The following is a 27,888-nucleotide window of genomic DNA, read 5'->3' on the forward strand; positions in this document are numbered from 1 at the left end:
TCATATTTACTTATTACAATACAAACATTCCCTGCTAACTTTAATACTCCAAAGATAAATAATACTACAAATTCTAAAGGGCATAAATTGTTTTATTTTTTAAAATGTTGATACTTTAAAATTGAAAATAATCCAAGCAGATATAGAATTATTGATTAGATATATCATCAGTGTGAATCTGAAATGAAATTGCAAATAATTAAAATGAACAAAATAACATTAGCCACCAGTAGCTGATTTTGTAACAACCATTTGCTGTGCAACACTCACGTAACATTTCTAGCGGTGGTCGATATGGTCACGAACTACTAAAGTGTGCTTTGTGGCTACATCAGCAGCCACCGTTGCTCAAAATGTTACACGAATACTCCACCTTTCCCATATTTTTAAACCAACATGTCATTTCATTTTGCAGTAGATACCTCTATCCCGAATGAAGTTTAAAAAAAGTTTATAATCAATTTCAAAATAGTGACTAGAAAATATTTCAAAAGTGCATACCGACTACTCAAAACCATCATTTAACAATGGTGCCCGTAAAATTTCCAATTTGGTAAATGAGATATGTATAGTAGCTCTTCCTTTTGATATGACATTAATATTTTTCCAACGATCGCACAAAAAGTTGTTTTATTTTTGTATTAATAGCACCAAAGTTCAAGCAAAACTTAAAAATCTTTGGATTAAAATTATCAATAGTCGAAAAATCTAAGTTATTCTCAAATTCATATTTTTTGTATGTTTGAGGGTAAAATTAGATTACATACTAAAATTAAAATAGAGTTATATTTATATATTATCACCCCGTAAACATTATAGTTAAAAATGTCAATAAAAATAGTCCGAAACATACAAAATAAAAGGACATTTATTGATGTCTTTAGAATTTTTTTATGTATCCACACCCTTCATGTATCGTTTATCACGAGTGACAGCCTTTAAATTAAAATCATTAAAATTAATCGAAGATATTTCTGGGTAAGAAATAAAATATTATATATTATTTAAAAATACATACATGGGCAGCTTGGATTAGTGGTTTCTTGAGTTTATTTTCAATATTTTTTTATTTTAGGATAGGTTCCTTGTAGTGTGTGAAAGCATTATAGTTAACATGAAAGAAAGACTAAACAAATTAATCAGTATAATAATTTTATTTATATACCAGCATTTTTTTTAGTAATAAATGCACTCTAACGTCTGCTTTTTTATTATTAGTAATGCAAAACATCGTAGTAAATGATAAATGCAGAAATATTAAAATGTATATAATAATAAAGGATAAATGGGCAATATAAAATAATTTGAGAAATAATAATTAAGAAATAACAGTTGAAATTATTATCTGTATATCATTTAAAAAACCTTCTTGTTACATAAAATAAATAAAAGTCACATTAAATTAGATGTAATATTACAGGGATTGCAACTCGAAGGAAAACACACACGGTGAAGGGTGCTACATTAGAAATATTCACCCTTGCATTTTACAACACGCGATTATATAGTTAAATATTATATATATATTCAAGCTCTAGGTTCAATTTGGGTCGGGACAGACTGCTTCTAGGACCCGGGTGTATAGCCAGCTATTGAGGTTACATGTAGCGTGTTTCTAATATTGAATAAATCGAAGACATGCATAGAATAAAAACTTGCATTGCATGCAAAAACCGGGTTCTGAGTTCAAATGATTTCAATTACTAGTCAATGGAATAACGCTTTAAAAAGTGCGTTCTGAGTTAAAACAATTTAAATGGCCAATCTATACATCAAGCCTCAAAATAATGTGTTCCGAGTGTACATTACATTATTAGTAGGATACGTATCAATCCCACCTGGACAGAACATCGTAAGGGCCAATTTCAGGATTTTCAATTTGAAACATTTAAGAGTGAAATATAATTTTTGCAGTGATATATTGTAAATGTGGAGGTCCACACCAAAAAGTTACATTTCCAATTTTTCACAAAAAATTCCTTTAAATGCAAATCTGTTCTGTTTACTGTATTCTATCGAAATCTTAATTAAAGTTGCGACAAAACGTGAACAATCCTGTGTTAAACCAATATGAAATCATTGAATCGCACCAAAACGTAACAATTTTACAAGCTAGAATTCCTTATTACTTAAAATCAGGCACAATGGAAATGTAACGTTTTGGTGAGGACCTCCACAAATGTGTTTTAGAATGAGTGTGAAACGGGAAAGTGACTCGAATAGTAAGTAATTACTCTATACATGTTCTCGATAGGAGAAAAGAGGGGTCAGTGTTACGGCCGGCACTGAGGGGGGTTGCGGCTACAGATTAACAGGCCACAGCCTCGGAGATGGGGTTCTCGGTGATGTGGATGACTGGCGAGTGGTCGGCGCAGGACTGGGAGCGCACCAGCTTCTGGCGCTCCCTCTCCCTCATGATGATCTGCCTCAGCTCCTCCAAGGAGCTGCGGCGATACGCGAAGATCTTGCTCGGAGACAGGGGGGCGACTGCACAAACATAATTCACATCAGCACATGTAACAAATTTATTTACACATTTTCCGTTCAATTTTTAGAACTCCATTTTGATTTACTTATTAAAGATTAAATCAAACGCGATTTTTAGAGTCTACTAAATTGTATTTGTCCACCTTCGTAGTGTGGTGGTCAGCGCGTTTGGCTGCCGTGCTGGAGGTCCCGGGTTCGATTCCTAGGGGGGTCAAAATAAATGTGAATGATTTTCACTCACATATTTATTTAATATCACCCTGGACTGGTAAAGGAAGCGCAAGACTAATCACCTTGCCTTCATGCAATTAACGATCAAGATAACACTGCGTCGCTACGATACAGTGCCCTATGCACCACGGGGGTGCGGATAAGGGTTAAAAGAAAGGTTTTTAATAATGAAATTGTATTTCATTATTAAAAACACATAAAAATTGTCACATATTTTATTTTTATGTGTTTTTAACAATAAAATACAATTTATCTAAAAATCAGTGTTTGATTTTAATATTTAATATATAAACAAGTAACTAACTTCGTAAAACAATATTATAGTCTATTTTAAACCATAATTCAAAAACATCAGACTGGAATATATTTCCATGTTAGATGCATGTGTTATGTCATGAGAAGTGAGCTTACAATTGCTTTATCGGTTACCTGATTAGGATAGCATTCGTAACCTTTTCTCGGTTTATACATAATTCTTTCCAGCTCAAGTTTTGATGTAAAATTTTCAAATATTTTATCAGATAGAAACACCCAACAGGCAACCGAATCTTAGTATTGATTCACGTGATTAGCTTTGAATGATCGAATTCAAAAACCAAATTTAATAATGACTTTTAAGAAGTTATTATTTGATTTTGTTTTTTAAATTAATGGCACTATATTCAATTAGCAAAGAAAAGTAATTGTATAAGATCCACGCCACTTCCTTGGTGCAAATCCCCATGTTAAATTATGTACTTAGAAATTATACTAAATTAGTGCTTTACGATTCAATTTCTATTATTTCAACCTGCAATTGACTAAATAATTATAATTTTCATTTTGAAAGTGCTTGTTTGAACGACTTAAGTTTATGGATATGAACAAATACTATCCACATTCAGACAAACTTCGTTTTCCTTTATCATCACCCGATGGTTTAACGAGCACAGCATTAGACAGAGCGGAGTTACCTTGATAATGCGAGAAGTCAGAGTGATACGCTTACGCTTCATGTGCCAATCTGGGGTAATATTCAGTAAAATATTGCAGCGGACACTGAAGATCAAGCTTAGGGAGACGATTACCCAGGTATTATGATGATCCCCTTGGGAATCAAACCTGAGACCTAAGCGTGACTAGCTAAACAGCTAACCTTATAACACACTACCGTAAATGATAATGTTCCTTGTTTTTTTTTTCCCTAGCGTCCAAGTTATTCTGAAATCTAGCTACGGCTTATGCAACACTGCTTATCATAGCCCTACTTAGGGTTCAACTCTTTAAGAATTTTAGTCTATCCTACGTGTGAGCGGATTTACTCTTTATGTATAAAGTTACTATAATTTCTTGTAATTCGTAAGTGAAAATTCTAGGCAAAAACACTTTATATCTCTCTCTAGGCATGAATTTATACCGTTCATGATTCTAAGCTAGCAATGAAGTAACTTAGGGATATGATTTTGGTTCTATGATTTTACTTGTGAGCAATATACTTGCGGGTATAAATGTAATGAATAATTCACAAAGATACTATTTTTAAAGCTTATCTGAAGTTAGGATAGAAAGATAGAGGTGAAACAATACATCACAAACATCAGAAATAATTGAAAAAAATATTTCTTGAATTAATTTTGCATTTGGCGAGAATCGAACCCACGTTGCCAGTTTCGCAGTCGAATATCTACCTAACTACGCCACGGCGCCTGTCTAAATATTAAATGATTATTTTTTCATTGAAAAAAATATATACCATAAGCCTAGTAATATGTAAAAATCTATTTTTTTTAATGGGTACATTATGAACATACAAAGGTAGTGCGTGTAGATATAAAGGTTCCATACATCTAAAAATATTAGTCCTGATCAAAATGCAGATTTTGTAACATATACTCCAAATGTGATGTATATAAATGTGAGATATATGTATATTTGTATGTAATTAATAATGTATTTGTGCAAGTATATTAAACTGTAAGACAATGGCTCAATACCAAATTATTCATTCAAAGACAAGACATTATAAATAATTTTTATCAAAATGCACATACAGATAATATTTCCGTTCGTATTGTGATGAGGAAATATTTCGATTGGCATTGAAATGAATAATTTCATATGTATTTCGTTTACCAAAACTCTACTAATGATCGATATATGATTGTTTTATTTTTATATTCACCATAACTGGTATAATTTTATGAAGATTTTACTGTTTTAAGGCCTGCCTTGTGTGTATATAATAAAGAACTTTGTCAAATCTCTTGCCAGTCTTTGAAACCCAGATACTGGTCACATTAAATGAAGGTGGAAAAAGCTATACAATTTGGAGAATACTATTTGGACAAAAATATTTGTTATTTACAAAAATAATTCAATGTTATATTATTTCAGCAAGCCTAAGTGGCTCATTATTAAAAACAGGTATCAAATTGTGGTAGAGTGGGTTCGAACCGAGAAACTCTGACTCAAGAGTCCGCGACACTAACCACAACCCGACATTGTTTTATTATATTCCATCAGAGTTAATGATTATTTTTAACTCAACGAGAAACAGATTTTGTTATATCATTTGTCTACGATCTATCATCACATCTTAGCAATTTTAAGTATTGCGTGTGTTCGATATTGTCAGTGAGTAAAATGACATATTTTCACCCAATTTTGGTCAGGAATTGAAAAAGACTTTCGGAAATAAAAGAAAGCAAAAAGTAAAAGTTATGTTTTATAATTATAAGTTATGCTTTTGAAAGCAAATTTTTTGAAATTTGAAAGGAATTGATTCCTACTTATTCGTTGTAATTGTCAGTAGCGATGAAACCCTATCACTGGTAAAAATAAAAGCTATATACAATAGTTGTTGTTTTATTATAGGGTTTTATCATTGTTTGGAAAATCACCTATGTAAAAATAATCAAGGATTCCGAATAGATCACCCAGTAAATATGTAGCTACTGACCTTGAGGTTGATAGTAATTTTTCTATATTATCTTAATACATAATCTTGTAAGTAGAGAGTTTATGGTGAAATAAATACATTTGAAAATACTTCATTGCGATGCCTTTAAATAAAATTCAGATATTTACCGTGTACTCATGCATACATAGTATCATCCATAGTCAAGCATAAGTCAATGGCTAACAAAGACCATAGTGAACCTTATTGATCTAACAAAATTAAAATGAAAAATAAAACTTTTTTTTTTTAACATTCTGGACTTAACAAATATATTCAATTAATTTTAATGATTTACGCAAATTACACATGCGGAACATTATTCTTTTTTAGGTTGGTTGGAAGACATTGCTTCGAAAAGATTTGTTTATATTTTGCATGATAAATATAGAATGGCGCAAAATTAATGCCCGTATCGGAAGATTCAAATGGCGTCGTACGTCAATAATATATGACATCTGTGAACTAGACAGCTGCAGTATACAAACAGATTCAGAGTGGCGCAAAATGAATCATCCAATTTTGTTTTTGCATAACTTTTTTACTAAACAAAAAAAAAAATTTGAGTGATGGAAACCTTAACAATTTTTTCCGTGGAAAAGATGATATCCGTCAAGTGGCTGCCGCCAGTGTTGATACACATTTGTGCCTGATTTATCAATCTGTTTGTATACTGCCACTTTCCAGTTCACAAATGTCGAATATGATTGACGTACAACGCCATTTGCTACAACTATTACATCATCCGATAGGGTGACTAATTTTGCGCCACCCTGTATAAGAACAAAAATAAATAACGGCAAGCCGGTCACCATAGTGTTTGTTAGTCATCTTATGATAAACAACTGATCCAAAGCATGCCTAAACCATACATGTATGTTATAGCAAACTGAACAAAGGTGTAATGTATATAATATCACATATCACATACCCAAAATAGATCATTTTTACATTACTAGCAAAGATCTAGCCAATAAGCCCTAAGGTAACAAAATTATTAGTAAAACACAAAAGATTTTACATTTCTTTATAAAGCATAAAAAGAGTAAACGTCTTCAGAGTTGCCTATAGATATACCATAAACATACATAGATAAAAAATTTTGGCGTATTTCAAATTAGTTTAAAATCTGTTTAGCAAAAATGTGGATAGGGCTTTTTGGCTCATACATACACCTCGGAGTTCGGGTGAGGAATACATAAAAAGATATTTTTATATACACATATCATTAACATTTCTTACCATTGAAACCATATTTGTCATTTATAGCATTGACTGGAGTTATCTATGTTAGCAGTGCACAAGGGAGTCCTGGTACCAACAATAATATATGGAAGTGAAATATGGAGTTGGCAAAAGGAAGAATGAAAGTAATCTGAATGCAGAAGTAATGCCATCACTCAGAATAATGTGCGGTAAAATGATGATTGATAGATGCTCCAATGGATGAATAGGGAAAGAATGCAAGGCTGAGATAAGCATTGAAAGGTGTGTTGAGATGGATTATACATGTGCAACAAATGAGTGAGAAGACAACATATGAAGTGAATGAATGTAGTTTAGAATAGAAGCAGAGCAAGACTGAGGAAAACTTGATATCATAAAGTTTTTTAAACAATTGAAGGACAAGTCAGATGTCGGAATAATCTGATTATAGTAATAATAATTCGGAATAGGCTGGTATGTATGAGGAGATACATGATTGTTGAAGAAATGAAAAAATGACAGAGTTGTATGGGGTTCTATCCTCTCTGTCTACCTCTGCGGTGAAGCGGCATGATGGTTAATTAGTAAGCAGTTGTGTTAGGCATCGGTAAAAACGAATAATTGTTGAGTTAATTTGATGATTTTTTTATTATATTATATGAATGTATGAAGATGTTTTGAAAAACGAGTAAAAAAAGGAAAAACATTTATAAAAAATATAAGCAAAACATAAACAACAAAAAAAAAGAAAGGTGCGATGGTGTAACTTACAGAGAATAATAGCTCTAATGTACAGTTCTACCGCTAAATATCTTCCAGCGTTCAGGACATCAGTGGTGCATAGATATTTTTTGGAGTGATTTGACAGCTATGCGGATGAAAAAAAAAACAAAAAAAATTAGACAATTCAAAAGTAAATTTTGCCATTAGAAGCAGCTCTAAATGCAAGCTGCAAATATGTTTTTTCAAGAACTTAACACCTTAACGACTTCATATATTCCCTGATCGATTTACTTTTCTCACAGATATTTTTTCAAAACTGTTCAAACCACAAACTAAAATCATTTTTTCTTCTTCTGACCCTTGTTTATGCCAAATAGTGCATCATCACATTGACGCAGTGTCATCACGATTGAGTGAAAATTACTACTCGCTGAGAATCAAACCCAAAACCTCTAGTATGGTAGGTAAACAGGCTAATAACTACGCTGTAGAGCCGGAGAAAGCATTAAAAATAATTAAAATATTTGTTTTCTATAAAGGGTATGTAACTAAATACATATTAAAAAAAAACTATATATATAAAATGTCATTTGAATGTAAATGAAAATAAACTTTTATTTGAGAAAAATGTGGAAATTTGCCACATTTAAGAGATTTATTATATATTTAAAAAAAAATATATATTTGTGGTGAAAATAATACACATATGTGAGAAAAAAAAAAAAATTTTGGTGTTAAAGAATTGAATTTTTTCATTAACTGATTCGGCAGTCACTTTGTGGTAAAATCTATACATTTTTAATTAGAGTTTTAACATACGGTGTTTGAAAATGATGCGGAATGCATCGAAACACGTGTCACAGTAGATTTTAAGAAATACTGGTATTTACTAAGTAAAACTTAAATTAAAAATGAATTTTATTTTGTATGTTTGCCTTTGGCTCAAATGTATGGAGTTTAAAGTCATTAAGGTGTTAACAGCCTTGAGTCGATAATAATACATATTTACAATTTTAGTTTATTTTACGAACTATAGCCATGTGATTTTTATCCTGTAGGGTCCAGGATAAAGGATACACGATGAAAATGAGGAAACCACAGAAAATGTTCGGGAAATAATCTGAAATTGTTCATATTTCATTCTAATCAAAAATAATATCAAAACAAATTATAAGATTAAAAAATCAATAAACCTTAGCATGAAATAGAGCAAAGAAAAATATAACTGATAAAGGAATTGATGATAAATGTTTTTTAGTGGATTTAGGTATGTAATATTTTTAAAACTAGTTATGTAAATTAGAAAACTTCCACTAATTTGCAAAAAATTAAAATCAAAAACATTTTTTTTTAAATACGGGAATATATTCATATTTTACTTTAAAAGTATTTATTTATTTAGTGATATACTAAAACTAAATTACTCGCAAACATGTTAGATAAAAAATACTATCCTTCTTTCTATTTTCATAAAAAAGATACATACGATTATAAAAAAAGATAACTGTTTCGGTATTATTTTACAAGAGTTCTATATTTTAGGGATATTAAGTCAATTAAAAAAATCTACAGTAAAACTATTTACTCATAACTATTAAAATGAATAATATTAAAATTACTTAAAAAAATTCATCTACTAACAGCTGTTTAAATTAACGAAAAATTGTTTTATTTACAAACAAATGTTTTACTAATGAATATTATTTTAATTTAAAAATATTATTTATGTACTGAGATGCCGCCTCCTAGGTAAGGCATAATCTATAAAAAGAATATACAGATCTATAGAAGGAATAGAAAGGGCGTCCAGAGTTCTGCGGTGGAGACCATGCACTATCTACAAGTTTAGAAAACTAATATGAGGACCAAAGATCATTTGAAATGCTTTTAAATATCAAAATGAATAATTCGCAAAAAATTGACACACTGCCAATAAAAATGTACAGATTATGATATTTTTTATCAGAATCCGGATTATTCACCCTACGGATGATATATTCACATTACAGGTGTCAACTTGATATGAAACATTTGTTGTCATTGTATGAAAGAAGGATTTTACTGATATCAAGATCCGGAAGGTGACCTATCTGGGGAATGTGCTGAGAGGAGACAAGAATGAGCTAGTGCACCTTATCATGAAAGGCAAAATAGAGGGTCGACGAGGTGTGGGCAGAACAGACAGGTCTCCTGGCTCCGGAATATACGTATTTTATAATGTAATCTAAAATATACATTAACATATACTAATTTATTACTTAAGTAAAATATACACAAAGCAAAGACAATTAAATTAAAAAAACAACAAAATAAAATAAACATCTAAATATGTATAATAACACTGAAGCACTCTACTACAGCAACAAGTTATTACAATATCAATGTCACACGTAATAAAAATAATTTTTATTTTAAATATTGAATATGTGAAATAAAAAATTGCACAAGGGCAAATAAAGTATTACAAATTGTTTACTGTCGTGATGTTTGAATTTTATGCCACTGATATTATAAACTAAAAGCTATAAATATTTAGTGCAGGTACGTACCAAGAAAAGTAGTGAAATTGGCCATTGCTTACATTCCAATGTGTTAATTTTAAAACATATTCACAGAAAAAAATATTTAGATCACCTAGAGCATAAGTGAACTATGTTTATTTGGATGAAAGAAAATAGATTACTTTTAATAGAAAACATATAACAATTTAACATATATTTTTAAGGTATTTTTTGTTTGGTTTAATATTACCTATTACTGACATTTCTACCATCATTAGTAGTAATAACAATATATAACAAAAAAATAACACATAAAATATTTATATCAACTATGAAAACTTCACGCTTTTTTCTTTTTTGACCCTTATCTGCACTTATCACTTAGTGTTATCATGGTCAATTACATGAAGAGATAGTGTTTAGTCCTGCGCTTCGTGTGGTATGAATTCAATAGAGTAAAAATCACTTATATTTATATAAAGCCCCCCCGGAGATCTAACCCGGGACCTTTAGCATGGTAGCCAAACTCGATAACTATTACACTGTGGGGCGGAAAACATTCATGTTGTTGCTCCTATACATTTAAAAAACTGATTGTTTAAAGTTTGTTTTCACCTGTTGATGAGAACATCTGTAGTTCTCGAAACTAATCATATTTATAGAATAAAAAAATCGTATTCAATAAACTCAAAAAAGTGGTCTGATACAAGTGTATTATTTCAATATTTAAACCATCACGTTATTCCAAAAATTTTATACCACATCAATAAATAATAGATATATGAGATTACTAAAATAAGCAGTTATCTATTTAATTTATTATTAGATTAAAACCAATATTTTTAGCTTTTCCACTTTTTTATTTGACCAGCGACTGGGTTTCGTCGTTACCGACATCATCAGACTGGTGATGTGACACCAGTCTGATGATGTCGGTAACGACGAAACCCGGTCGCTGGTCAAATAAAAAAGTGGAAAAGCTAAAAATATTGGTTTTAATCTAATAATAAATTAAAAATGCAATTCCATCACGAAGTGTCAGTGGATAATATAAAGTTATCTATTTTTTGCCCATATAAGGCATCAGCAGGGTGCAAAATTGCCCAGATTTATTGTTATAATTTACTCGTGTTTTCGTTATATTTATAATAGCTTCCTTATGCTCTGGTAGATCATTTATATAGTGCGAGAGTCAAATGTTGTAGCGGTGTTCCATTATGTTATATGAAAAAAGTGTACCGGTTTATATACACTAAATTCAACTTTTCTATTCTCCTAAATCATTCATCCACACAACGTAACAGTGATAATTATTTAACACAAGTAAGCTTGGACAATATTAAAAACGGCATAATTCGTTTATTAATACAAGTTTGTAATAAACCTGGATGTTAGAAGTTTGTTGGAGAAATGACATAAGTAATTCAATGTTTAATTTTTGTAGTCATTCAATATTTAATTTTCTTGTAAAATGATAAAATTTTTGTGTAAAGTATAAATTTGAAACATAACATTTTTTAAATATATATATTTTAAATAATTGATTTTTTATGATCTACATAAACACTTCAATTCAATACCACAATATTTTCAAGTGAGCCTAAGCGGCTGGTGTTAAAATAGGAATCAAGTTGTGGCCGAGTGAGGGTTGAGCCCAGAGCCTAGGGTCCCCGACACTAACCATGGGACGGCCACCAGACTCATGATACCCTCAGTATTGAATGTATTGAAAAAACATTTTTTCATATATCGCTTACTCCTTTCAAGAACGTCATAAATCAAAAAACTTGATTTTTCAGGAGAACGTTCTTAAAGTTTAAAAATAGAATACAATGTATTAAAAATAAATATCAAGCCCCTTTTGAACTTTTAACTGTGAAACAGATCTTTTAAGGTAAAACCTCAATGCTTTTTTCTCCATTTCAAAAATATTTAGTATATTTAAAAAAAAAAAAAAACAATACCTTTTCTTCAAAACGCAAAAACAACACTTTTTGCCCTGAAGCGGGTAAATATTAAGTTTAAAATATGCCGCTTTTGCTGGGATATAGTACATTTTCTGGGCATTCCGAAAAAATGCGCAACTGAAAATTGACGATTTTTGATTTATGACGTTGTTGAAAGGAGTGCGCGATATGGTATGGATTAATATAGCAGATAGGGCCATATTTCCTTATAATCAATCTTATACCAAAGGAATAAATAATTCCTAGTATATAAATTGGTTTACGATCAACAAATTTGCAATTTTAATATTAAAATAAAACTAAATAATATATAATATATTATTAGATTAAAACCAATATTTTTAGCTTTTCCACTTTATTTTTATTTGACCAGCGACCGGGTTTCGTCGTTACCGACATCATCAGACCAGTCTGATGATGTCGGTAACGACGAAACCCGGTCGCTGGTCAAATAAAAATAAAGTGGAAAAGCTAAAAATATTGGTTTTAATCTAATAACACATTAAAAATGCAATTCCATCACGAAGTGTCAGTGGATAATATAAATCTATTAAATAATATATTGTGTAATAGTACTTTTCTAAGTTTATAAATGTAAATATGAGTTTACATTTATAAACAGTTGTTAAAACTGGTTGTATTTACATGAATAAACTTTAAAAAGTGGTCTTGCACAAGTGCCTTACTTTATATTTGTATCATCACATTGTTTCACAAAGTTAATGCCAAATTAATGAATAACACCCATTCATAATTGGTATTTTATATTAATATTTTATTATTTTTAATTGTAGTTTTGTGTTGAATGTTTTGTTTGATTAATTTTTTTGAGATGAAACAACAACGGATTACAAAAATATAAGGTCGCATGAAAACATTGAAAGGTGTCGAGATAAAAAATAAGGATATAATTCATTTTATTAATACCAGCATTTTATTGAAAAACATTGCTTTTTCACATTCTGTAATCACACTAATACATAAATGTATATATTTATCATAACAGCACACACGATAAGTCAATAATATCATAGCATATTTAATTTAACAATGTATCACAAAAGCATCACGAAAATTAATTTAATTTTGAAGTTATCTTTCTTATAATATTTTTATTTAAATACTTACTGAAAACATTTTTAAATGACTAGTCTCAATATTGTATGTCACATTGTTCCTTGTACAGGAATCAAATAGAGATCAAAGATTATGAAACACAAGTTTTATGTCGGAACAATGGCTTATTTAAAAATAAATCAAAAGGTGGCGTTTCTTTTCTAGATTTGGCTATTTAAAAATAGTTAAATTAGTGTCGCTGTTCTTAGATTGCAAAACACAAGTATTGGCCCTATCAACATTGAACATTGAAGCAGGATTTTAAATGGTTATCCGTCAACAGTGAAATTTGTATTGGTTGCAAATCGGCTAACATCGAGCACAGAACATTGTGGTATATTATTTCAGCATTGGGAGCATCTACACACTTGACAAAGTGCCCGGAAACATGGGTGCGTTTAGCACATGGACTTACCGTATCCTTCTCCCTGCAAAAACAACCTAAATGCTTCAGAAACCTTCGCCGGTTGCTCTTCGAGCACCATTCCGCAGTCGGATATCTGAAAATTTACAGAAATTCATTTTAAAACACAACAATTAGCACAAATGTTTCGAAGGTGTACAAATCTTTGTTCAACACGTTGATCACCGTGTCAGCCACCAGTGACCGACACTGAAGTATTCCAATTGCAATTACTTATATATATATATTTTTTTTTGAATAACAGGTAATTTTTTTTTTTACATAGAATTAAATTCAATCATTTGTGTAAAAAAAATTAATGCGCCGCAGTATTTTTTTTCCAGAAATTTAAGATATTAATAGAAAATAGTTTAAATTATATTTTTGTGTCTGATTTATTTAAAACTTTTTATGTCCGCCATTACTGATTATTTTTCGCGTACCACCAACTATTCACTCGCGTACTATCGGTGGTACGCGTACCACAGATGGGAACAGCTGCGGTACATAACAGGGAAGGACAATTTTTCTAAGACAACTAATATGTATTGAAAGAAAAAAAGTTGAAGAGACGGGTGGAGACTGGGCATGCACGCAGCAAACCGATCATCGCGCAGATTGTGACCCAAGAAAAAGAAGAAGTAGGGGGTTACCTTCATCCAGGTGGAGTTGGTGGGGTCGAGCCGGCCGTTGAGCACGACCGTGTCGGGCGCGTGGGGGCTCAGGGAGCCGGTGAGGTTGATGACGGGCATGCGCAGCGTGGTGCTGGAGCCGTCGCGGGAGGCGCGGCGCCCGCCCTCCGCGCCCACCTCGCCGCGCTCCATGCTCAGGTCGGAGCGGCTCACGTACGACTCGATCAGCAGCGCCAGGTTGCCGGGGTTCCCTTGGTTCATGAAGTACGACCTGTACACCTTCATCAGATCCAGGTTGCGCTCCTCGGTGCACTAAAACATTCCCACAATACATACTTTACTAAATTCATGATAAACCTTTCATTACCGGCATTTTATCCAGTATTTTATCTCACTACGCTGCGTTTTTGTCTGCCTCCGTAGTGTAATGGTTTGCATGTTTAGCTACCATGCTGGAGGTCCCGGGTTCAATTCCCAGGGGGGGGGGGTGAAAATAAATATTAGTGATTTTACATTATAAAATTTCTTTAATATTTACCAGAAGCGCAGGAGTGATCACCGTGCCTTCATGCAAGAAACCATCAAGCCTATATGATGCAGTGCCCTATGCACCATTGGATGCGGATACGAGTTAGAAGAAAAAGGTTAAACACATTTCTTCCTTACCCTTCCAAAGTTGTGCCACATCAAGTAGTCGCAAACGTCCTTGGTCATTCCCTTGGAGCGCAGATGACGCGCGTTCAGCTTCTGGAAGCCCCACTCGATCCAACCGGCCTGCGTGGACACGCAGTTAATCAGGCAAAGCACATCCACCTGGGGTAAAACAAAACTCATCAATAATCTATAATTGAGCTTCTTAGGTGGCGATTCCATAGCTGATATTGGACAAGAATTCAGAGTGAAAACGTCAAGTTTATTAGATACATTTCCTCACACGAGAGAGAAGAAAAATATAACGTAGAGAGCAAGAGAAAGAGAACTATACATTCCGACACCAAATTTACAACAAAATCCGTAACTACGATAGATACAATTTTTTCTCGTTATCTTAATGGACATACTAGTATATCTCATATTTTAGTTATCACAAACCCTAAATATCAATATTAATTGAACCACTAACACTTGTCGCCAAATTTTGACAATGTTTTTTACCCCTTTCGTTAAATTGGTTTTTTGCAAAATATTTACTATGCTTGTGCTTGATGTGATTTTTTTTATGTAAGAGGTGAGGTTTATTTTAATATTACATTGTTTCATAACAAAAATTCTCACGTACTCAATGTTATCAACATGTTTAGATCAATTGAGGTTGCGGTCTATGGTGAGGTCCAAAACTTAAAAATTGTCCACTGGATGCGTTCAGGAGGATCCCTAAACGCATCCTTTGGTGGCGTCAAAGTGTGACAACATGACTTTCCTCTGTTGACTTGATAACTTTTCACTAGCAAGAACAAATTTCGAGGCCACTTCTTACTGCTCAGTTGGCACATTAAAAACAGCTACCAAGCATTATCAAAGGCTTCCGTATATCGAGATAATCGCTACGATCATCTGTCCTGCAGTGCTGTCCTGATTACCTTGACGAAGCATTGAGAGCGTCCTATGTCGATTTTGGGGTGTAAATCTATATTGTTTCAAACTTAGCTTCCGTTACAATGAAAATGCCAGTTGATCCGATTGATCATCATCTTTTCGAGTACTTTTCCAAATACCGAAATGAGTTCGAATTGGTCTATAGGACTTTGTCTTGAAGGTCATCTTTACGTGGTTCGGGTATGACTATGACCCTCGCTTTCATCCATGGAATCGGGAAGTGGTTCAGTCTGAGACAAGCGTTGTACATACCTAATACTAGTGACATGTCCGCAGTGAAGCGATCTTAGCCAGGTGACTTCTCTAGATTAATGTCCTCAACCGTATAACGGGCCGTTTTCTGTATAAGGTATGACTTCTGCAAACCGCCTGATTTTGATTTGTTCACATGTTTCTAACTGTGTGTTGTCGTCCGGAAAGAATCTCTCATATAAATCGTAGAAAAACCCCTGAGAGTTCTTGTACATAGTACTTAGTAGTCTTCGGCTCCCTCCAAACAAACGCTTCATGTAAACCTCGTAGTCAACCCCTTGTACATAGTACGCAGCTCGCGAGCGGAGTCCACGACTCATCCTGGTCGCCAACTTTAACTTCAAATAAAGTTCATAAGCCTTTTTCTCCGAAACAGTCATTATTTATTTTTGCACTTTCGAGACATTTTTTTTTTTACATATTTTTTCCACTATTTATTTGCAAAACACATCAAAACACGAGCTCAGCAAAAAGGAAGGTTAGAAAAATGATAACGGTAACTTCAAAACTGACATTAGAGTCTTGGTGTTGCCATAGAAATTATCGGTGTCACATTCCGAAAAAAAATAAATTACACGCATTTTGAAAAACTGAAAACCCACAAAAAAACTGACATGCTACAAACAATTTCTTTGCGTTTATGAAATCAGCGTAAAATTTTCTATATGAATCAACTATTTTCTTAAAAGGGACCAAAATTGTATTGACCAGTGCAGGTACCTACTTGATCAATGACAGTGAAAATATATTTTTATGCAAATTTTGTATTGTATTTCTTTTGAGATGCTCTCTCTCTCTCTCTCTCTCTCTTTCTGTCTCTTACATTGTAAATTATAAATGGGCGATCGAATTAAAAATTACTCCTTTTCCGTTTTAGTGCTGATAGTTTTTCTTTTATGTATGATAAAATAGCCGAAGATTTTTTCTAGAATGGTCCTTTTTAATATGTGTGTATAAAATCATAAATATTTTTCACAATTATCGACCAATTTTAGTATTTCATTCTAGTAGTGGTGGAGAACATATCAACTCAAATCAAATAGCATTTTGTAATAACCATACTTGTACTGGTAAACATTTCAAAATAAATGCAATTTGAGAAATAAAACACAATATTTTCATTCACAAGAATGTTTCAAGGAGAAATTGGCTCAACCTCGGAGTTCTCACTATCAATGCGCATCCTCCAATCTACTTTGAGTATAATAAACATTTTCGTGCGATGTTTGACAATCGCTTTCAACATTACTTTGGGACGAATCCGACATTGTAAGGGCGAAGAAAATAGTTTTATTTTTTTAAATTTAAAACAATTTAATTCTATTTTTCAGTAAATATTAGTTAATTTTTTTTGTGTGAATATTATTGAAAATAAATGAATATGCACGCTGCAACACAATCTCCCAGCTCGGCCGTCAAATACACTGGCGTCACCGTCAGTATATCGAAGGGAGCGCTTATGGCAAGTACACCAGAGTCAATATATCAATATTCAGTACTCAAACGGTTAAAATAAGTCTTTGCTTACTTCAGTTTTTGGATACGTTTGAAGTAAATTACGCCGATCAGCGCGCAAATTCGGTTGCGTAACTCTTTCATCTAATATATTCGGCAATTGGACATCGAAAATTTGAGCTTGAAGACGCACAAACCGAGAAAAAGGAACGAATACCATTCCGATTGGGTAACCGCAAAAAGTAACACTTACTTATCAGTCACATCTCTATTGTAAACAGTTATTTTCTTAAAAAGTTTTTAATCAACCCTCAATATAAATGTACTTCAAAAGATACACCTTGTATATTCAGTTTCGCATTAAGAGTAATTTGCCAAAAACAACAAAATAAAACTATGAATTAGGGTTTGAAATATTACTACGCGGGAATGGCGTTTCATAACATTCTATGAGAAAAAATAACTTGGTCTTACCTATATATTTAAAAAAACATGTAATATTAGTCTTCAGTTATTCGAATCGAATCAGTTTGGAAATGTTAAATCTGCAAAATGACTTTTGCAAGTTTAAAATAATATTCCCATGTTTTTGTTTGCTGATATAGCACTGTCATCCTCTATCTCCCTAAGAAATCTCTCTGCGTTCTGCGCTTCACACACAATAGCTAGCTACCGTCACAAGTAGGCAATCACAACTGTCCGAACCAGCGCCCATTGAAAAGTTCCGAATTCCCGGATCCCGTGTATTGTATCCCGATATTACCGTGGATTTACAGTTCATTGCTTCCAATATTCCTGTCACTGACAACCTAAACAAATACGAATTCAGAAATCTAACACCATAAGTGTCCCAGTTTAGACAGTGATAGGAATTAGTAATTGGTTAGTTCCGTAAATCATAGGTCCGAGTTCCAATCCGACGGTGGCTAACAGCATCTCTAAATCTGATATAGAAGCATCTAGGCTTCCTCACAGACCTCTCTTGCAAATCAATTTTATTTTGTGAACTATTTTTTAAATGTACATTTAAGGCTTTCAATGTCCCTGTCACTGCTAATCTGAGTTTCTAGAAGTGCCCCAGTGTAGGCAGTGAAAGGGATTCGTGGTTGGTTAGTGCAGTTAGTCAGGTAGATCTGATTCCAACCCGACGTTGACCGGCACAGCAGACAGACACGGAACAGTGCCAAAGACTGAGGGCAAAGCGTGTAATTCCAAGTATCGCATCGTTTACACACTCCGCTTTTGAGAGTGATACACTATTCGTGCGTACGTCTAAAGGCAGCTAGCTATCTCCCGTCGCCGACGCAGCTGAAGATGAAAAGAAAAACCCTTACCTTCTCCGGGTATGCCAGCCCGAAACGAGCGAGGATGTTAGCCCCTACGCCCACTCCGAATCCGATAAAAGACTTGATCCCGAAATGGCCGAGAACGAAGTTCAGTTGGTTGGCCAGTTCGTCCATCGAAGGGTAAACGAAACTGTAGCAAAGGAAACAAACAAAATTATTAGTGGAAATTGAAGCTTAATATACAAAATGCGTCGTATTTCTCATGTGAAATGGTAAAAAAAAAGAAAATTTGACGTAATTGAATTTTTTGCTGAAAACATCGTTTTTGTATGGAAAAAAAGATTTCTTCGAAATAAACATATAGTTTTGAAAAGAAAAAGTTATTGAAAGGTAAGTAGTTCAAATAATATTTTCACTATATTTTCTATAAAAAATAAAATTTCAATGTGTATTCCAAAAAAAAATTGTGCGCGGAGACACATCTGGCCCCTCGTGCGGCCGGCGCTCTGAATTAGATGTTTGCGAGTACCCCTTTAACCTCGACAGTGAAACAGCGCACGCGGCCATGAATTCATGCACAGTACGATTTTGTAATAGGTAATTCGTAAAGCGTTATAGTAATCTAAAACCGAGAGGCAATACGCAATGCTGATTCAGCCTTGTACTCTGAATCGAGGTCCTACGTCTACCACGACATTGCAGGTACCAACGTACTCGGAGTGGGCCGTTCGTGAACGACCGGATCTCAACGACTCGTTCATTGATTGAGCTCAATCGATGAATGTCCGTTCATCTCGTATATTGATTGATTGAGTGACCTGGTACTAATTTTGAGTGATTCTAGTTCACCAACTAGTTCACTAGTTTACTGAATCAGATAAATGGATTCACTGATAAATTGTCATCTGAGTAGTTAGAAGGTCATCAGAAAATATCAAAATGACCTTTCAATTCTAACCCCCAGCTGACGGCAGAATTTCTGAGCTTAAAATCACCAGAAAAAATATGTTTTGACAACAGGAATTTTTGCCCGAAGGCCTGAAAAAATCGCCATAAAACAAGTTTTGATAGCGAATTTTCCAGACGATTTTTTCAACTTCTCGCGCTACAACTCATCAGTGAATCCATGAATCCTGCAGCGAGTCGTAAATTAACATCCTCGTCTGACAAAAGAACTGCCATTTAATTCATCCGGTCTCAGTGAACGGGTTATTTATGTTATGCAGATCCACTGATGTGTATCATCTGAATGATCGGATTTTATTTCTCTCTAATGTGTACGTAATTTAATTACAAATCAAGCGTTACAATAGCGTCATACATATTGTTGAACAGCAAATAATAATAATTAAAAAAAGGTTCATCAGACGGTTGAGAAGCGGTTCCAAATCCAGTGATTACGAACAGATCATCAGGTTCGCAAACGCCTGATACACACAAACAAGTCACGCAACGCGTACATATGAACTTGATGCATCACCGATTCAAATTGATGTAAATTTTGTGATGTAACAGATGTTGAATTAGCATTCGATCAATGCACATATATGCAGTCAATCGTATTAGTCTAGGGCAATGCAATTCAAGTACGTTACAGAGGTTATTTCCACCTGGATATGAACTTACAACTACATTGTTTGTTTTGATAACACTTATTGGTTATATTACTCTGTTCACCAGCGGTTGCCAAACTTGGAGGCGACGGCTATTGCCAGGTGAGGCGCCAGAAACTTTGTAAGAAATCGAAATTTCAGACCATAATATCTAACTAACTAAAAACTAACGAACCATCACGCCGCTTCTCCGCAGGGGTAGGCAGAGAGAATAGAACGCCACACCACTCTGTCTTTGCAAACATTCTTCGCCTCTTCCACGTTCATGCATCTCCTCATACATACCCGCCGATCGTTTCGACTCCTAACCTGACCACATTCAAGTATTTGGCATACCTGATCGTGCCATGTTTTTCTCGGTCTTCCTCTGCTTCTTTTCCCAGTTACATTCGCCTCATAAATTTGTTTTACCGTTCTTTCCTCACTCATTCGCTCTACATGTCCAAACAATCTCAACACACCTTTCTTAATTTTATGGATAATGGTTATATCAGCTTTGCATTCCTTCCTTATTTCACTATTCGAACATCTATCATACATCGTTTTGTCGCACATTCTTCTGAGAGATCGCATTTCCTATATTTATCGTTCGTCAAAATTGATAATCGATAAATATGGGAATTTTAATATGTTCAACTCGACATTGTCAGCTTTGATATCATTTAACGATGTAAATCCGCTTTGATATATGTATATTGATGTGTCCCTTGTTTCGTACAATTTATCTTTAAATTGATCTTTCTCCTTTCCCCGTTTCCTCCCTCCCATGCCTCTTCCAGGTATTTTTACAAATTAGTATTTAAAAAAATTAAATTTGCTAGATCTATAATTAAAATTCATGCGCGAGGTCTACATTTACTGAAAATTATCATTAGATTTATTGATAGGTAATAATTTTGTTTTACTTAAGACAGACCGTGAGCCCTGTAAATGCTCAGACTTCTAAACCTACTCCCGTCACAATATATTTTTGGGAAGGATTGAAATGATACTCCAAAACTGAAGAAAGAGAAATGTAAAAAAATGGTCCAGTTATTAATATCCGCAGCACGTTCCACGAAACAATATAATAAAGTCATTTGAGGTCTTAATTTCCGGAGTAATTCTGTGGGGAAATGAATATGACTTCAAAAACTTTACTTGGTAGATTTTTTTTTTACCGGTAGCAATTAATTTAAATTAACGAATATAATGTACAGAAGTTGTATAATTAAAATAATAAAAGTTTCTTCGTTTATTTTGTGGGTATTCATTTATTTTAATCAAATAAGACCCTTGTAAAATATTATATTACCTACCATCAAAATTTGGACGTCATTAGAGGCGTGCTATTCTCAATCCTTTTCGCAGAATGAATTGTATTTTCATATTATTAGAAATTTTGTTGGAAAAAATAGGTTTTTCTTCGAAACAAATAGATGGTTTTTAAAAGAAAAGGGCTTTTCAAAGGCCAGGAGTTAAAATATGGTAAAATCATTGCCATATTTTTTCAATATACTTATATTCTAATTTTCAATACACTATATATTTTGTCCGCCCCCGTGGTGTAATGGTTAGCGTGTTTAGCTACCGTGCTGGAGGTCCCGGGTTCGATACCCAAGGGGAGGTGAAAATAAATATTAGTGAATTTACACTCAAATATTTGTTATAATAATCTATACCATGGACTGGTCCCTGAAGCGCGGGAGTGATCACCTTGGCTTCATGCAAGTAACGATCAATATAACACAACGTCAATACAATGCAGTGCTCTTTGCACTGCGGTTAAGGGTTATAGGAAGAATATATTCTACAACAACAAAAAATCCAATATGTATATTTTAAAAATAATTGTGAGCGGAGACACGTCTAGCCTCTCGCACGGCCGACCGGTTAATGAATTGGATACAACGCTTTGAGTGTGTCCAAATACTTGTTCACAAATCTGGATTATATCTTATTAGGAGCAATTTTTTCAATATAATTTTTTGACTTCTCAACATGGATTATGAAAAATATGGAAGAATGACATATTCAATCATGGGTAGAAATGGCGAATGTTACACGTGTGTAAAGTGATCACTTAAACCAGCCTAAGACGGCCGTAAGCCCTGGGAATGCCAGACTTCCATATTCTTCTTCATCTATGTTGAGATGTCGAAAAATACTATAATGAATTGGATGTTTGCGAGTACCCCCTTAGCGTTGTATCCATGCGCGCCCGATCGATCACTTCTGGATGTGGGCGATCTTAAGAGACCCTTCATCAAACCCTTATACACGTATTACGCATATTTTTAAATGCCCCCGGGCGCCATAAGAACGAAGAGTAAAGTTTTGATTAAAACGAATAGCAAATAAAGGAAGGGCGCGCGATTCACGTCCGAAAGTAAAACAAAAGTGTGGAATTTAAAACGGGGTTTCTTGGTATTTTTTCAGGTTTACAAAGTTCTGCATTGCGGACTAGCGTTATCGATGTTCTGTGGAACTACTTCTCGAGTGTTCGTGGACTCGAATAAATAGGGGTTAATTCCGAACCGAGTTCCATTAGACGTGTGGAACAAGCGGCAAACGATAAGCTGGATATTATTATATATACGCCGTGAACGAACTCACATCGGAATCTCTATTGGAATTTATGAATAAAATATAAGTCCGCCTCCGTAATATAATGGTCAGCATGTTCGGCCATCGTTCTGGAGGTCCCGTGTTCGATTCCCAGGAGGGGTCAAATAAATAAGTGATTTTTTTTCACTCTAATATTTATTCAATTATACCCTAGACTGGTATATATTACTTCCATATAATTTGCTATCAATTTGATATTACTTCTAGAAAATTTGGTGACGGATTTACACACTTGTATTTATTTAGATTGGCAGTGACAGGTATATTGAAAGCTTTTAAATATAAAATCACAGTAAAATCGGGATACAATTTTATATTGTTTAGCATTTTCAATAAATTTCGCAACTTAGTTAAAAAAAATACTTTTCAAGAGCATATCTGTCAGGAAGCCTAAATGCTTCTGTATCAGATCTGGGCATGCGGTGGGACAGCTTTCAATATCCTAGACTGGTACCTGAAGCAGAGGGCTGATCACCTTTCCTTTGTGTGTTAACGATCAAGATAGCACTACGTTTATATGACTGTCCGTGCAGTCTCTTATGCACGATTGGGGTGCGGACAAGGGTTTGAAGAAATGAAGAAGAATTTTCCTTTATTTTTTCCAATTTTCGACATGATCAAGTATTTCACACTCTCAAACAATTATGCATGGTCAGGTGAGGAGTCTGAATAATCGACGGGTATGTATGAGGAGATGCACGAATATGCAAGAGGCGAAGATTGTTTGCAAAGACAGATGGGTGTGGCGTTCTGTTGTCACTGCCTACCCCTGCGAAGATTGGTATCTTAGTTAGTTTTTAGTAAAGTCTAAAATTAGTGAATAAAATCTGGCGAAATGAGTAATTTTAAAGTTCATTTGAAATTAATACACATTTCTGGGTGAATCAGTTTTTATATCATCTTGTCGGCGTCGAAGGGTCATAACGCTGATTTAAAAAAAAGTTGACCTCTAAACCGGAAGTCGGGAGGGCGAGGGAAGGAAACAACAAGCAGATCAACATAAAAAAAGTGTTTTCTTTTGAACAGTGGAGTCAAATTTACTTATTATTTAATTGTCTTAGTCAAAGAAATAGAAAGATCGAGAAAATGCTGTGAAGAGGGTGAATGGCGCACTGAGATTAGGATGAAAGTAGACTGACATGCGATCTCTCAGACGAATGTGCGGCAAAAGGATGTTCGAATGGTGATATATCGCATGGCCAAGATAAGCTTCACAGATAGTATTAAAAAGGGTGTGTTGGTTTGGGCATCTGAATCGAATGACTGAAGAAAGAACGGAAAAATAAATTTGTGAAAAAGAGCAGAGGAAGACCGGGGAAAACTTGGCGTGATCAGGTATGTCAAATACTTGAAAGCTGACAGATCAGGAGTCGAAATAATCGGTGGGTATGGGCCATGTCGTATTTGATTGCATTTCATAAACAATCTGATCTCAGGGGTCATAGTGTACGGAATAAAGGGGCAAAGCACCTTTCCAAAAAACCTTTTAAGTTTTCTATTGTACAAGCTTAAGTATGAAATATCGTAGGTCGATATTTCACGTAATTCAATAACCTTGTATTTCGCGTAATTTAATAACCTTGTATTTCGCGTAATTTGTGTTATGCTGAAAATCAATAAAGGCAGTCATAATCCAATTATACGGGTCAATTGTTTGTTCCACAATTGTTATTTGCCTTAATGTGTGCGGATAAGTGTCGGTAAATATTAGTTTTAAACTTAACTACAAACATGACCATCACGTCGGTTACGGGTAGGGGTATGCAGAGAGGATAGAACGCACACCGCTCTGTTGGATTGCAAACATTCTTCACGCATTTCTTGATACAAACTCGCCGACAATTTAATTTTAAAAATTTAAACTAAAAGTGATTAACCAACATTTAACGTATTTGAATTGTTTGCTTAAAACACCGTTTTAGTATTGAAAAAATAAGTTTTTCTTCGAAATAAATATATTGTTTTGAAAAGAAATGAGTTAATTTTTTTTTACTTTGTATATTCTTACAATGATTAAAGAAAACACTTCGTTTTTTACCACTTGAGTTTTATTATAGACAACATGTTTCAGAAGTTAAACTTCCATCATTCAGGTCTGTATAATATCTAAATGATGGAAGTTTAACTTCTGAAACATGTAGTCTATAATAAAACTCAAGTGGTAAAAAACGAAGTGTTTTCTTTAATCATTGTAACATGTCTTACCACAAAGTTAATGCCGAAACAATAAATTTTATATTCTTAAAAAAATATAATTCCAATATATATTCTGAAGAAAAAAAACTCGTGCGACCGATCGCTTAATGAATTGGATGTTTGCGAGTGCCCCCTAATAATAATACACATTTTGGTAATTTCCATATATTTCGGTATTTTCTCTGTCTGACCTTCGCCACCAGTAGACATGGTTTGCGCGAAGCGGATATATGCATTGGCGCGATGATTTAAGTCTACGGGTATCGCGGTCAGGACAGCACTTAGCACAGTCACTTGCGTATGACCGAATTACGTCCTATGCCATATGTATGTATATATTATATGTTACTTAGTACTCGAGTCTTACGTAGGCAGAACATCCTCTCCTAGCCGTGGGTAGGGTACCAGCGGTAGGTGTGCCGCGGCACGTCTAACAAGTCACACTCGGCTGTCCAAATTTAAAACACAGTAAGGGACATTTTTTTGTAGAATGTTTTTTTTGCATTTTTGGACTAAGTAGATTCTACTTAGTCCAAAAATGCAAAAAAACGTACTACAAAAAAATGTCTCTTATTGTGTTTTGAATTTGGACAGCCGCACTGCTACTACACTACTACCACCACGCCGTTTCTCCGAAGGGGTAGGCAGAGAGTATGGAACGCCACACTCTTCTGTCCTGACATACACTCCTCGTGTCCTACACATCCATACATCTAGTCATACATGTTCTCCGATTACGCAGACTTTTGACACCACCAGATTTTAGGTTCTGATTGATCTGATAGTGCAGTTTTTTTCAGCCGTCCTCAATCTGTTCTTTCGCTCACATTTGCCCCATATATTTTCTTAGTCATTCTCTCGTTATTCATTTGGTCAAAATGTCAGTACCACCTTAAAGAACTCTTCTTAATTTTTAAAATATTCATATTCAGCCTTACATTCCTTTCTTATATCTTCGTTTTCGTATACTGCAATCTGCTCAAATGCGAATGCTTAGATCTTAGACGGACAGCTGAAGTATACCGTAGGAACAACACAAAGAGTTCACGCATTCGCGGAAGCCTGGGTGTAACAGGCATCATTAGTAAGGTAGAGGAAATGCATTTGAGATGGTAAGGGCACATAGGACGCAGAGAATCTGATCATATTGTGAACCAGGCAATCGCCATGGATCTTTCTCAAAAGACATCTAGAGAAATACTAAAAAAATCATAGACGCTACAGAGTGATAACATGATAGAAGGACCTATTAAACCTGAGGACGATGAGAGTCTACAAAGATTATAAGTTGGGATGGAGCCAGGAAGAAGATAAAATAGGAAAAGTCGAAGGAATTGAGCAGAAAAAAGGTTGAAGATCTGTAAGATCACACGATCGGACATGCGATAATTGAATAGGTTAACTTCGGGAGGAGGCCGACGCTATGGGAATATCTAGCGGCGTCCGGTATGCACAGCGCAGACTGTGACATGACCATCAAATCCAATGGCAATAAGTGTTCAAAACATGACAAGCTACGAATTTTAATGAAGCTCAAATCACCCTGCAACTCTATTATATACGTACAATGCGTAACGTATACTGATACCGCATAGGTTACTAGCTAACAATCATCACATTGACCTTACCAAGCACATACGTGTGCTGGCTAAATGTCAACGGGCCACAACGCAAAAAAACTAAACTCTTTATTCTAAAAATGGTATCTAAGTCGTCAACATTTTCATATTAGAAAAAGACACCCATGAGTCTAGCTTTAGAAATGGACATTTCTAACGCTAATTGAAAAATTGATCAACATTTTGAGCGTGTCCAAACACTTGTTCACAAATCTGGATTGTCTCCAATTAGGAGTTATTTTTTTGAAAATCATTTTTTGACATCTCAACATCGCAATGTGAAATGAAAGACTGGTTCCATATTCTTCTTCATCGGTGTTGAGATGTCAAAAATAATGAACAATAGTTTTGTTTTATGTCGTTATATTTGGTAAGGTTAGATTAGGCAAGGTTAGATTGGGTCCTAAAATTTTAAGAGAATTCTTAATCTTGGGAGAATAAAAGAGGTTTTGAAAGACCTACAAAAAGATGGTCCGACGAAAAAGCCGCTGAGGGGGGTAAAAACTAGACTGCAAACAACAACGGACGGAAAGAAATGGAAGGATACGGAAGAGACTTACATTCATCAGTGGAGGACAGAGCGCTAAAGAAGAAGAAGAAAGAGAAAATTACATGAATTTGTGAACACAAACACACCATAATTAATATTTAACATTTTGAAATTTAATAACACAAGGACAGGGAAAAACCTCACTAGTACATATTTATTTTGACCCCGCCAGTATGATGCACTACGACACGTAACCAAAATGGCTATAAGTCATGAGATTGAAGATCTACAGCGGCGTAATCAAGCATTGTTTATAATTTATGCAGTCCATGTAGCAGACGCAGAACGGAAGCGAAGAATGCATTATTTAATTAACAATGGCAACCGGTGTCACCGTAAACGCATTCGTATGAGAGAGCGATACGAAATAATTTTATCTTTGGGTGAAACTTGGTAATTTATGTATTTATTGATATTTTTTATAAAGACAACGATTAGTAATCGTAATAATAGTACGTCTGCTTGGTGCTCCTTCTCAGGGCTTTAGGTTTGTAGATAGATCCCCATTGTGGC

At 34.2% G+C, this 27,888-nt stretch overlaps 1 protein-coding gene across 2 annotated transcripts in view; it reads right to left on the reverse strand.

Moving 5' to 3' along the window:
• Positions 1-1,530: 1,530 nt before the first annotated feature.
• The window catches only part of MESK2 (misexpression suppressor of KSR 2), a 177,740-nt gene continuing 151,382 nt past the window's right edge, over positions 1,531-27,888 (reverse strand). For both annotated transcript variants that reach the window (XM_088267337.1, XM_088267329.1), the window contains 6 exons: positions 18,839-18,980; positions 14,868-15,014; positions 14,223-14,513; positions 13,582-13,666; positions 7,631-7,727; positions 1,531-2,487 (listed from right to left, as the gene is read on the reverse strand). In XM_088267337.1, coding sequence (XP_088123463.1) covers positions 7,690-7,727; positions 13,582-13,666; positions 14,223-14,513; positions 14,868-15,014; positions 18,839-18,980 — 703 coding nt within the window. In that variant the 3' untranslated portion in view covers positions 1,531-2,487; positions 7,631-7,689. The remainder of the gene's footprint in view (positions 2,488-7,630; positions 7,728-13,581; positions 13,667-14,222; positions 14,514-14,867; positions 15,015-18,838; positions 18,981-27,888) is intronic.

Source organism: Brachycentrus maculatus, unplaced genomic scaffold, assembly GCF_059751285.1.
Source record: "Brachycentrus maculatus isolate JH-2025_06_01 unplaced genomic scaffold, ASM5975128v1 h1tg000018l, whole genome shotgun sequence".
Taxonomy (NCBI): domain Eukaryota; kingdom Metazoa; phylum Arthropoda; class Insecta; order Trichoptera; family Brachycentridae; genus Brachycentrus; species Brachycentrus maculatus.